General features: G+C 38.0%; 1 protein-coding gene across 2 annotated transcripts; it reads left to right on the top strand.

Annotated features, from left to right (window-relative positions):
- Positions 1–7,829: 7,829 nt before the first annotated feature.
- On the top strand, positions 7,830–9,555 carry LOC121984323 (actin-like). 2 transcript variants are annotated; one of them, XM_042537211.1, is made up of 5 exons: positions 7,830–7,847; positions 8,199–8,234; positions 8,330–8,723; positions 8,792–9,405; positions 9,490–9,555. In XM_042537211.1, the coding sequence occupies exons 1-5, from the start codon at positions 7,830–7,832 to the stop codon at positions 9,553–9,555; spliced, it is 1,128 nt and encodes a 375-aa protein (XP_042393145.1). The 2 variants fall into 2 exon arrangements, with proteins under 2 accessions (XP_042393145.1, XP_042393138.1); XM_042537204.1 differs by lacking the exon at positions 7,830–7,847 and having other exon boundaries at positions 8,175–8,234.
- Positions 9,556–13,974: the final 4,419 nt, after the last annotated feature.

Below are 13,974 nucleotides of genomic sequence, written 5' to 3'. Positions count from 1 at the left end.
TACTTGTATTGGTGTCAAATAAACTAAGTATAATAGCGTCCTTGAGTAGAAGGTTCTTACCTATATCAATCGATTGGTTGAATCGATAGTGAGATGATATAGGGAACACTACTCTTAATCATTCCTAGTCGAGTATTAACATTCAGGGACAATGTTAATGCAATAAGACTAGCATGTAGGTCAACTCGATGACTTGATCTCACAAGTCATGGATATAGAGATATCAAGTTGACACATGGGTATGCATTGGAGAATGTATACTGAATGACCCGCCATGAGAAAGTATCATGGATCGCTATATGAATGTCAAATACTTTCTCATGTGGCTATTAGTATGACTATTAGTCCTTGGACCTGAAATCACCATGGATCCCTACATAAGGAGTTATGTACTTTGGCTTCGTCAAACGTCACCCATAACTGGGTGGACTATAAAGGTGATTACTGGGTATGTAACAAATTATGCAGAGAGATGTGAGTGATATAGATGGGATATATCCCTCTTATATGACGGGAGTGACATTGATATTCTTGATAGAGTGAGACCACTAAGTGCATGGTCATACCCAAATGAGTCAATATGAGATATTGAACTCATTTGATTGAGTGAGTCTACTTGAGATTCAAGATTTAGATTGATTAGAGGATGACACGGTCTATGTCTCACATTGATCAATCTAGATGTCTAGGATAGAAGGACAATGTCATATATTATGAAGAGTCACAATTAGTAGTCACAAGGTGATGTTGGATCTCAACATTCTTGTAACTTGGGTAGTAATGATGTATTACTAGATACCGCTCATTACTTATGCTTCTAAATGAGTTTAGGAGCATTGCCAACGTTACAAGAACCTATAGGGTCACACACAAAGGACAATTAGATGGAGATTAGGTTCATATGATGAACCAAGAGGATTAGATTCATGTGATGAATCAAATTGGATTAAGAGTAATCCTAATTGAACTAATTGAGTTGGACTCAAGTTGATTCATATGTTCAATGAGTCTAATTTAGATTATGACTCATTGAATTAATTTAATTAAATGAATTAGATTCATTATATTAAGTTGGTTTGAATCAAATGTTAGATTAGATCACCCATGAGAGAGATTTGGTCAAGTTTAACTTGACTTGAGAAGGAAGATGAAAGGTCAAGTTTGACTTGATCATTTGTCACCTCATGGAAGTTACAAATTTCCTCTTTAATGGCCTCCACATTAAATGAGAAGGGGGTTGCAAGCCATTAAGTGGCCGGCCACACTAATTCATGGTGTGAGTTTTTCATTTTGGGTGTAACTCTCATCTTCTTCCTTGCTCTCATTCTCCTCTCCCTCTCCTCCTCCTTGGCCGAACAACCTAAGGTGCTAGCACACCTTTGTTTGGTCTTCTCCACCTAGTTTGTTCGTGTGGATACGCATAGAGGATCATACACTTGACGATCTCGAGATCCGGCGAACCTTTAGATGAGCGGGATTGCGATGGGCATCGCATCAAGGGTAAATCTCTTGACATGTAAATCTAGTGTAGATCTAGGGGTTAGAAACTCGTACTCGAAATTTTACGAAATTATTTTACTTCGCACGGATCCGGTGGCATGGGAATCGGGGTTTCCGCAACGTGAAAAAGCGGTTTTTGCGGCCCGAAATTCCCAACACTTAATTCTAGTAGTGAGACATGAGGCTAAGATGTCGTCGAGACTAGAGTAAGATACCGAGACCTCCGTTTGATGCAGTTTTCTTAAAACATATTTGTCCCCCTCCATTAGTGCTTTGAGGTTGCGATTAAAGTTTGTTTTCCATTATTCAACAGGAAGACCATGTCAACAACCAAACATTTGTTGTTTGTGGATAACTGAAAGAGTATCTGAATGCTATCACGAATAGAGTTGTAAAGCAAGTGCACGATAGAGAAGAAAGATGGGGAACGAAGGTGGAGGATTCTCTTTTTCCTATTGCTTCTATATGCTCTCAAGGTCATGACCTTTTCTTATAAGAGCTCCATACCTCAAGCCGCTCGGTGACCGTTTCAAATCAATGGTTACATATTCTCAATTAATTCACCTGTTATACATCAACAACAAGCAAAACAATTATCCACGTGGATAAATATTAGTTGCTTCACTCGGGTATATTTGCACTGCCTGGTCTAGCATTCGACGCACGTAGATCATGCTCGCACATGAGTCAACTTGGTTCAGTACAAATTCAGACCTTGGATTTGCACCCTCTTAGTATCCATGTATGAAAGAGAGTCTCTTCTCATGCATTTATTCACAACTACAATGCTTATGAAACAATATAAACCAACTAATATGTCTTGAAATTCTCAATATGGGACTAAAGTCTCATTCACAATAAAGTCTCTTTTCTCTCCACCTATTTTTCATTCACATATATCTAACAATTCCCCATATGAATGTAAATAGAGTATTTGACAACATTTAGCAGTTGAGTCTAGAATAAGATAGGTAGATTTTACCCTTTAAAATTTTACTTGTGAAGATATGTTTACTTACTGATTGATACTAAACACGATATCCTTGAACTATTCTATCATTTGTATAAGTATTGACATATCTCACCAAGACTCTCCTTGATACAACTTAGTTCTTATGAGTGTGTTAGTTGTTGGTCATAAATATGTCTAATTCTGTGAGAAGTTCTAAAAATTATGTCTTCAATTCTCCTCAAAGTGGTCCTACTTTCTCACATAGGTGATTTCTTAAGACTATTCCACATTACTCTACTTGATTAATAAGTTTTATGCTTAATCTCCATTCTTTACTGAACCATTGGATCGTTCCCCTATAGTAAGCAACTTTATCAATGAAGTTAGGTTCTTTCTTTGAATCGAGTTCTTGGGATCTCTAGTATGTATAGGTTGGGTTTCCTTTGCATAAACATTTCTCATCAGCATCAAGCACATCTCTCGCGATAAGCTTGCAACTAATTTTTTATTTAACCTTTTGGTTAGTAAATCTACTAGGTTGTCATTTGACTTTACATAGTCGATAGTGATAACTCTCGTTAATATAGTAGTTGTTTGATAGTATTGTGTCTATAATGTATATGTCTAAACTTATGATTTTACAGATGGCTCTATGCCCAACTAATTACCGATTGACTATCGTAATATATACAAATTGACGGTATAGGTTTCGGCCATCTAGGAATATCTTTTAAGAATTTTCACAGTCATTCAACCTCTTTACCATATTTGTCAAAAGCTACAAACTCAAATTTCATTGTAGATCTGATTATTATGGTTTACTTAGAAGATTTCTATGAAATTACTACACCTTCCAAAGTGAATACGTGGAAGATTTCGAGTCTTTCATGTCAGATATTTATTTCGCATCACTTTATCCTTCAATCACAATAGGATACCTCATATAATACAGTTCATATTCAGGAGTATATCTTAAATACCTCAATACTCTTGTTATCCATTTCTAATGCTCAACTCTGGGATTACTCATGTATCTACTCAGTTTACTCACTGCGTAGGTTAAGTCTGGTCGTGTATAACTCATTAGGTACATCAAACTTCTAATCACTCGAGAATACTCTATCTGAGAGATACTTTCTCCTCAATTCTATGTTGACTGATATCTATAGACATTCGTGTCAATAGAATATCACCCTTGGTAAATTTCTTAAGAATCTTGTCTACGTAATGAGATTGACTAAGAATAAATCCTTATGTTATTCTAAGAATTTTGATTCTTAAAATCATATCAGCTAGACTCATGTCTTTCATGTCAAATTTTGAGCTCAACATATTTTTAGTGGATTTGATTATCTTATTATTACTCCCAACGATAAGTACATTTGTTGCTTTCATTTAGACACATTATCACATTTATTGATTTTGAATCTATATTCCTTCATGACATTATTAAATTTTATATATCACTATTTGGTGATTGTTTCAAGTCATATAACCACTTCACGAATCTATAAACTTTATTTTTCTGCCCTGGTATAGAAAACATTTTAGGTTGCTCCATATAGATTTTCTTTTTTAAATCTCAATTTAGAAATGTTGTCTTTATATCCATCTAATGTATTTCCAAATTTCATAGAGCGACGATAGTCAACAATACTTAATTGGAAGTTATTCTTGATACTGAATAATATGTATCAAAATAATTAAGATCTTCTCATTGTCGATAACCTTTAATTACTGATTTAGTCTTGTACTTATCAATTGTATCATTTGAAATCATTTTCTTCTTGAAGATTCACTTATAACCTAGTGGTTTACTTCTCAGGGAAGATTTATAAGTTTCTAAGTGTAATTTTGTAAGACAGGGTCTATCTTAGATGTAATTATTTCTTTCCAATGAGGTGCATCAGAGAGCTTACTATTTCTGAGTAAGTTTGGGGATCACTTTATAACATGAAAGTGATAAAATTCATTCCGTAGAATTTTTTTACTTGAGCTCTTTTACTTCATCTGAGCTCAATCTCAACCGGTTCATCATATTCTTCTTCCTCTTATGTTTTATATCCTCGTTTTAAGAAACTTGCTTCCTTTATGTCTTATACAGAAACACATGCTTGAAGAATGAGGTATTTCTCGATTCTATTATCGAGTTCTTGTGTATAGCTGGTATTTATGACTCATACACAAAAAAAATTATATACTAAAAAATATGTTAATAATTATGACTATGTATAAATTCTATATACAATAGTGCATAAATTAAGCCCTAGGTTAATTTTATGAGTTATTAAATTGAGAAAAACTTGTGTATCTATGCACTGTTGTTATGTATATATCCAATAAATATACAATCACCAATTTTGGTCCTATCTTAATCCTTTTCTGACCAAACACCAAAACTTTAGCAAAATACCCTCACGTTCGTAAATATTTGTAGGATGGTTGTCTTCAATTTCACAACTCATAAGGGTTCTTATCCATTTTCTTCCTAGACACCTTATTTAAAAGGTAATTAATTGTTAACACAACTTCCCTCATATGAACTCTGATAGTCTAGAGTTCAATAGAAGAGCATTCATCATCTTCTTTAGAGTGTAATATTTTCATTCAACAACTCTATTTTGTTGAGAAGTATAAGGAACTATTGTTTCATATTTATCCCATGTTCAACACACAACTCAGTGAATGATAATGCATATTCACCATCTCAGTCATTTCGAACCACCTTAATCTTTTTATTAAGTTGATTTTCAACCTCATTCTTATAAAGAACAAATTTTTCTATAATTTCATCTTTACTTTTGAGAAGATACATATAATAGTATTTTGTGTTATCATCTATAAAAGTGATGAAGTATTTATTCCCACAATGTGTTGGTGTACCTTTTAGGTTGCACACGTCGGTGTAAATTAGGTCGAATGGTTCGCTACTTCTTTCAATGTGTTGAATGGATGACTTTGTCATTTTCTCTTCAACACAAATCTCACACTTATATTTCGGGTCAAGTTGGAATGTAGGTAATCTACATGGTACATCGTGGTTAACAAGTTCTAATCTACCATTCCATAAACATGAAAACTCAAGCATATAAATGGAAGAGTTTGTAATTTTATTAACCTTAGGCCTAATAACCTAATCTGAGCATGAATAGCTCATTAGTTGCATAATCCTTTCCTAAAAATACTCTATTTTTAGATAGAACAATTCTGTCTAACTTGGAAACAATACGGAAGTCATGCTTGCTCAGAAGTGATCTGAATATTAGTTTTTTCTGAATCTCTGAAATATACATCACATTGTTGAGAGTTAACTTTTTGCCTGAGGTCACCTTCGTGTCACTTTTCCTTAGCCCATAATGTCCGAGGTTGCCAAGTTTCCCATGAACAAAATTTTCCATCTTTGATTTCTTCAAAGTTGTGGAGTAGCTTCTTGTTACAGTATATATGTCTAATGGCACTAGTATCTGCTCACTATTGTCGCTAGTTTGAACCTACTAGGTTCAGTTTAGAGACCACGACGTAAATGTCATCCATTTATGGTCCCTTGTTCAAGTGGCATCCTGCTTCTTCTTCGACTTTCTGCACTCAGAAGATTTATGACCGATTCGGTCATAGTTGAAGCACTTTCAAGAGAACTTTTTTTTGCTTATGTCTCCTCTGGATCTCATTGCTTGACCACGTTGCTTTTATAGTAACCTGAGAGAATAACTTTCTCTCTGAACTCTTATTGTTTTCTTCTATGCAAAGTCTAACAACAAATTCCTCCATATTCATCTCTTTTCGCTTATGATTCAGATAGTTCTTGAAGTCCTTGTCAGGAGGTAATTTCTCAATGATTGCTGCCATCTGGAAGGTTTTACTCAGCATCATGCCTTCTGAGTTAATCTTATGTAGAATCAAAGCTCCTAGATTTGGTTCATCGTTATCTTGTAATCAACTATCTTGTAGTCCATGAATCAACCCACAATGAATGTCTTGGCCCTCGCATCCTTCATCTTGTATTTCTTATCCAAGGACTCCTACAGCTCCTTAGTCATTCTCTTCATACTATACACTGCGTATAACGAGCCGGTAAGACAGTTAAGGATGTATTTTCGACAAAAGAACTTAAAATGAGTCCATGTCTCCACTGCACTAATGCTCTAGATATCAGTATCATCCTCAGCATGCTTGGGAGGTCTTCAGTTAAGAACCAAGTCAGGTTGAGTGTAGTTAAGTAGAAGAGCATCTTCTGTTACCATCTCTTGAAGTTTAACCCAGTGAATTTTTCTGACATTTACCATGATTGATTGAAATATTTCTAATCGGGGTGAAAGGAGCTTTCACATGATGATATGTTGCACCTCAATACTTTATGCGACCATCTCAACAGAAACGAATCTATTTTAACATTGTTGGACAATCTTCCATAATGAAGATTGTTCGTCAGAGATTACAAAGATAGTTGTTGAATTAAAATATACTAAAAAATTCAACTTCGGACCTGTTGAGATTACCTGAATTGATAATCTCAGACTGCTAAGTAGGAAAGAAGAGCTGTTTCGAAAGTTGGGATGCCTCGAAAATTTGGTCGAGATGTTTGAGGTCGAGACCGAGATGTCTGAGGCTGAGACCAAGATCTCCAAGGTTGAGACTGAGATGTCCACCGAGATCCGAGGCTGAGATGTCGCTGAGACATGAAATCGAGATGCTGAGACATGAGGCCGAGATGTCATCGAGACACGAGGGTGAGATGTCGAGACACGATGTTCGGTAGTACTTTGAGATTACATTTGTTTTCTAGGATATAATGGGAGGACCACATCAACAACTAAGTATTAATTGTTTATGATGAACTGAGAAAGTACCAAAAAAAAAAAATAATTATTCATCGCTTCTAGCCACTTAGTCATTAATACTGACAGTCTCAAATCGATAGTTAAAATAATCATCCATGTGATAAAATATTAATGGTTTGAAAGAGAATCAATCCCTAGCATACTTTGAAACTAAACTATGTTCACAATTAAATCTTTTTCCATGGGCATAATACATATATTCAACGTTGCCCATGGTTGCGGCACCGCAGACCAGTACTCGCTGGTGGCTGCTGATCACCACCAGCCACGAAGCACAGGTTGCCGAAGGAGAAGGCAGTTAGCTTGCAGGCTTCGCCTCCAGATCGAAGTTGGAACAATTGAAGGAAGCAAGCGTCGGCAATCCATCACTCCCGTCGAATTCCATCCATCACGTTCTATGAGGTTGCAGAATTCTTTCTTCGAGGAAGTGCCCTGCAATTAGTCCACGGAGAGATCGGAAAGCTCGAGCGCGGAAGGCACACGAGCTCTTCAATATCGAACCGCTCAATGAGCGGGTGGACCGGCTTGCTACACGAGGAATGGAGGATCAAATCCGAGTCGCGGGGCGGCAGACCCGGGCTCTGCGTGCCAATCTCGGCAGCGAGGGAAGCGGGCGACCGGCGATCCCACTTCTCTTCTTGCCCTCTTCAGACGCCGTGGCCATATAGTGTGTGAGAGTGAGATCCCACAAGCGAATCGACGATCGATCGATCGACCATTCCAGGCTACCCTGACTCGAACTCCATTTCAAATTCGGTGTTCATCTCGAAAACTTCATCGCGTTTCTCTGTCAGTCGTCCTAAATCGCTTCATCGTTTTCTGTTATTGAAGAATGATTTTAATTAATCTCAAGCTGGCTTCTTGTTTCCTGTCAGATATAGAAGATGGCAGAAGGTGAAGATATCCAGCCTCTTGTCTGTGACAACGGAACTGGCATGGTCAAGGTACAATTTCTTCGCTCGCCACATTTTATTTGCTCGATCATTGGCCTTTGATCCGTAAAGTACAAGCCTGAAACTTTCTGGCTGTATTTTCTTAGGCTGGATTTGCTGGAGATGATGCCCCGAGGGCTGTATTCCCCAGCATTGTAGGTCGGCCTCGTCACACTGGTGTGATGGTAGGGATGGGTCAGAAAGATGCATATGTAGGTGATGAAGCTCAATCAAAAAGAGGTATCTTGACATTGAAATATCCAATTGAACATGGAATCGTCAACAATTGGGATGACATGGAGAAGATTTGGCACCACACTTTCTACAATGAGCTCCGTGTGGCACCTGAAGAACATCCTATTCTTCTCACTGAAGCCCCACTGAATCCCAAGGCTAATCGCGAGAAGATGACTCAGATCATGTTTGAGACCTTCAATGCTCCGGCCATGTATGTGGCCATTCAGGCTGTTCTTTCTCTCTATGCCAGTGGTCGAACAACAGGTAAATTAAACATCTTCAACTCCATGCGAATGCTTTAGCTAGTGTCTAATACTACAATGTAATTGCAGGCATTGTGCTGGACTCGGGTGATGGTGTGAGCCACACCGTGCCCATCTATGAGGGCTATGCCCTTCCCCATGCCATTCTCCGCCTTGACCTTGCCGGCCGCGACCTCACCGACGCACTCATGAAGATCCTGACGGAGCGCGGCTACTCCTTCACCACCACTGCTGAGCGTGAAATTGTGCGTGACATCAAGGAGAAGCTCGCCTTTATTGCCCTTGACTTCCAGCAAGAGCTGGAGACTGCCAAGACCAGCTCCTCCATAGAGAAGAACTACGAGCTGCCCGATGGCCAGGTCATTACCATTGGCTCTGAGCGCTTCCGGTGCCCGGAGGTGCTTTTCCAACCGTCAATGATAGGCATGGAAGCTGCCGGCATCCACGAGACCACCTACAATTCAATCATGAAGTGCGATGTGGACATAAGGAAGGATTTGTATGGAAATATTGTGCTCAGTGGCGGGACGACCATGTTCACTGGAATCGCTGATAGGATGAGCAAGGAGATCACGGCGTTGGCACCGAGCAGCATGAAGATTAAGGTGGTGGCGCCGCCGGAGAGGAAGTACAGTGTGTGGATTGGAGGCTCCATCTTAGCTTCCCTCAGTACCTTCCAACAGGTGCGTACCTGCGTCATTCATTCAATACCTTCCAACACTCACTATTTGCAATTGATTTCCATTGTGTTTATGAATATTTTGCAGATGTGGATCGCCAAGGCAGAGTATGATGAGTCTGGCCCATCCATTGTGCACAGGAAGTGTTTCTAGATCTTCTCAGAGCCAAATAATACGATCATCCACAGAAGAATTCATTGAAAACATTATTTCATTTTTCTTTTCTCTCATTGAGTTTTACTTCAAGATAATCAGGTGGTCCGTTCTGCCAACTGATCACCGTGCTGTTATTTTGCTTCAGTTATTTTTAATTTTTATTCTTTTATTGAATCTGAATCCCAGTGGATGGATATTTAATAATTATGGTGAGATATGTTTAAACAAGATTTTGATGAACCGAGAACCTTGTTATTTGATACATGAATCTTGTAAATTTTTAAGTTTTGCTTTTGTGATCCTCCTGCAGGTAATTTTTTTTTCAACGATATGTTTGTTTGCTTTCACGCAACTACTAGGAATGATCGATTATTGCATTACTAAATTGACCAACAGAGTTGAAGCTAGCGATTGCCACGCTGCCAAAGTAGTTTGATATCATTATCAATTTTCCTGGACCATCTTAATTACGTTGGCCACTTACCACAAAGATAGCTTCAAGAGTAATTAGCTCATATTATTTTCTACAGCCGCATGTTATTAAACCACGCACTCTAATATATCGTACCTTCATATGTACGTCTCATTCCTAAAATATTCCCTTTCATATTTATGTTCCTAGAATATTCCTCTGCCTATACACCACTTGTTACCTATCTTAAATCATCAAAGCACGTTTAAAATTTTAAATAACAAATGCGTTCTATAAGGGTTTAAAACTACAGTATGTCATAAAAAATAATTTTTTAAAACTCAAATTAAATAGGGTGTGAGATTAAAATTGGAGGCATAATTAGTCTTAAAAATACATTGATTCTAATTTGGATTAAAGTTGACAAGTTAAACTCATGAGTTTTGATTAAAAGTCATCGAGGACTGTAACCAGGTTTGGATTTATAAACTCAACAAATTATATAGGGTCAAAAATTAAAGTTAGAAGACATAGTATAGTTATTTAGTCTTAGTTTAGATTGAATACAATACCCTTATTCATTAGTAAGTTTTAGCTAGAAGTCACTAATAGTCGTACAATATTCAAAATTTTTAACATAGTCAAAGGAATACATTGATATTATTGTTGAGTAAATATATATGATAGGCCTAAGGTAGTAGTAAGTTTGTGCGAAATTATTAAAAATTGTATAAATTTTAAAACTCACTTTAGCTTATCTAGAGTGTAAGATAAAGATTGGAGAGCATTTTTACACTCATAAGACTCTTAGCAATGTGTTGGTAATCATTGATTGAATTTGATAAGTCTAAATTCATAATGGTTATGTCACGTCTCAAAGGAGTTCCTGTCAAACGAAAATCTGACAGTATCTCTCCTGTACCGGTGATAATATGAATCCTCAAATACATAGTCCTCAGGGTCTCTCAATCCTAGGCCAACACATCCGGAACATATATGATAAAATAAGTAAACATTTCGCGTAGTTTAATATAAAACCTATTCCACTAATAAAGAGGTAAGCATAACCCACAACGGAAAATCATCGTAACGGAAAAACATGGGCAGCGTACCAAAAACTTTATATAAAATGCACGAGTGCAAGAACTACACATCACAAGTTTGTAGATCACATAACAAGGAACCAAAGTCTGAAAATAGAAAATCATCTCGACACGGAGTGGGGACTAGCAACTGGAACCTCCTGACGGCTTCAACTTAAAATAGGAATAAATCAACGGAGTGAGTTCAAGAACTCAGCAGGTATCGATCAGATATGCATAGTAAGATATAACTATCAGTAAAAATCATGCAGTACAATCTTCTGAACAATAACAGATAATGCAAAACTGAACAAAAGAAGAAATTGTACTCACCATGACCTCCTATCCGAACATAAGGGCGTGAACCATACCAACAGGTGCAGGGGCATCTGACCAAATACATAATGTCTCCTGTATACATGTCAATCATATGCAACCACTAAAATGCAGCATCCAAAATGCAGCAATCACAAACAATAAATGTAATTCATGCATATGATACAAATGACATGGTCACCCCTGGCGCCAGTAAGCCACGTCACACGCGATGGTGAGGTCGAGTGGGTAGGGCTATGACAACTGTACACTCTGCCATCACTACTCCTGAGTGACCGAGTGGACAGGATGCTGTCGGAATACACTTATCCTCCTACCCCAAACATAGTGGGGGAGCCTAAGCTCTTATCTCCCTGTGTCATAGTCAAGAGGAGGGATCCTTGTCCGTTACCATGCTGCAGTCTTCACTACCCATGAGCGGACTAGCGGAGCCTTGACAGAGCAAATTGCACACACCCTGCCTGATATACCACAAACTCATGAGTGGTTGTGTGTGCAGACCACGTAACTGGCGATGTGCTCAACTATAAAGGAGTTGACAATCGCTCAGCATGCAATCATGCAAAATGATGCATGACACTAAAACATGTAACTCCTGAAAATATCAGCCTCCATATAATATGTACCAAAAGAAAAACTGAGTCCATAACAATTACCTTGATATCATAAATCTATGTACACATGTCAAGTAATAAATCTAGGTACACATGCCAAGTAATAAAATCTAGATATACATGCCAGATAATAAATCTAGGTACACATGCCAAGTATATCTAGTAGTTAGACCTGTACCCGGTAATGCATTGTATGTCACTATTTTTATGAACATAAGTAGACATGGCAAAAATCAAGAGACATAAACATAAATGCATAACAGATAATAATATGATCATACTACGGATATCAAGTAGTGACATATCAAGGCAGATATAAACATATAACATTACTACTAGCTATAACCTATTACGCATATCAGAATGACAATATCAAAAGAGATAAGTCAAAGCTATCCGTCTCAAAACGAAAATCGTATCAGATAGATCCCACGTCGTGATGTCATCTCAACAGAGTCCTGTATTAAAGTATTTTATTTAGCTGAGTTCTTATGAATTAAATAACTAAACAAAATCCCCAAAACTAGTTAGGAAAAATCCTAATCGATATGATCATTAACCCTAACTATTGATTACCCCTCACTAATCTAATCTATCGATCAACTACCAAATAATCATCAAGAATCAACACTAAAACTTATCCATTTCCATTGCCCTCCATTGTTGATTCACTATCGGAGGAGATGGCTGTCGGAAATTGATTGCCAGAGCTAGGTGAAGTCGTCGATCCCTGAACTAAATCCTAAAACACAATCAACACATCCATATCTAAGCATCAACCCAAATCTTAATCCACACCTCTAATCCAAACAACTTACCAGCAATCGATGATTCACAGCTAGAGGAACTCACTGTCGAAATTGATAGTCAGGGCTAGATGAAACTACTAACCCCCAAATCAAATCCCCTAGGAAACACTAAGTATCAATCAATTTTTTAAATTTATCGACTAAGTTAATCAATTACCTCAGGTGCCGAGCAATCCATAGTGTCAGCAAGGTGGATTGTGGTGTTCTACGACAAAGAAAGGAAGAAGAAGCGATGACTGACCAACTTGGTTAGGGCACCGTCAGAGCAAGAAGAAGGGCATACAGTGTCAGCCATAGGCTCGTCGTAATCGACGGTGGTGCAGTGTCCGTGGCGCTCGCGTGAGGAACAAGGCGGCGATGGAGGATCGGGAGGACTCTCACTCGAAGAGAACACCTACACGATCGAGATTTGTGGCGTCAGGGTGCGCCTGTGCGGAGATGGCAGAGGAAGAAAGGGGAAACCAGCGGATCGAGAGTCAGCGTCATGATGGAAGCTAGGGCACGACTCGGAGGGGTAAACGACGACACCTATGCTCCGACGTCGGCCCATAGCAACCGATGGTGGTTCATAGCAGTGGATGGTGATGGATTCGCGCCAGCGATGAAGAGAGATCGAGTGAAGTGGGGGAAGTCGGGTGTCGGCGCAGAGAGGGGAGGAGATGGATCGGGAGAAGAATCATATGAGATTAGGTCTTTACAACTTGAAGTTAGGTTTAGGCATATCAAACCCTAAGTTTATTCCTTAATAAACTCTCATTTTTTAGGTATTTCAAATAGTTTTTTCCTAAGCCTATAAACAGCCCCGGTCTTAACAATCAGGAGGCCCGGGGCGACATAATTAAAATAGACCCTTAATTTTTTTTTATAACGTAAAAATTATTTATAATAATTTTTTCTAATTTTTCTAGATGTAAAACCATCTATAATATTATTAATTTCAAGATTTTCTCTTTTTCAATACTATAATTTAAATAAACGGAATAAAACTATAATTTAAATCATTTAGAATAATTACACCTAGATGAAAAAGATGAGTAGATGATAACCCGTAACCGCCACAGCTTGTAAATCTCGGCATCGTAAGCTCAAAACCTTTAGGTGCAGCGTGCCGGAGGTGCTAGTGCAGCCGTGTAGAAAAGTGGCAAAGGCACAGCCTCGCTGTG

This window comes from Zingiber officinale, chromosome 1B, assembly GCF_018446385.1.
Source record: "Zingiber officinale cultivar Zhangliang chromosome 1B, Zo_v1.1, whole genome shotgun sequence".
Classification (NCBI taxonomy): domain Eukaryota; kingdom Viridiplantae; phylum Streptophyta; class Magnoliopsida; order Zingiberales; family Zingiberaceae; genus Zingiber; species Zingiber officinale.
This window is presented reverse-complemented; position numbering and strand designations above follow the sequence as displayed.

What these genes read in the sequence shown, in the direction of transcription:
- LOC121984323 (XM_042537204.1), top strand. Translation starts at nt 8,175, where the DNA reads ATGGCAGAAGGTGAAGATATCCAGCCTCTTGTCTGTGACAACGGAACT. An exon ending in TGCCAGTGGTCGAACAACAG is followed by an intron (nt 8,724 to 8,791) that starts GTAAATTAAACA and finishes ATGTAATTGCAG; the next exon opens with GCATTGTGCTGGACTCGGGT. An exon ending in CCCTCAGTACCTTCCAACAG is followed by an intron (nt 9,406 to 9,489) that starts GTGCGTACCTGC and finishes AATATTTTGCAG; the next exon opens with ATGTGGATCGCCAAGGCAGA.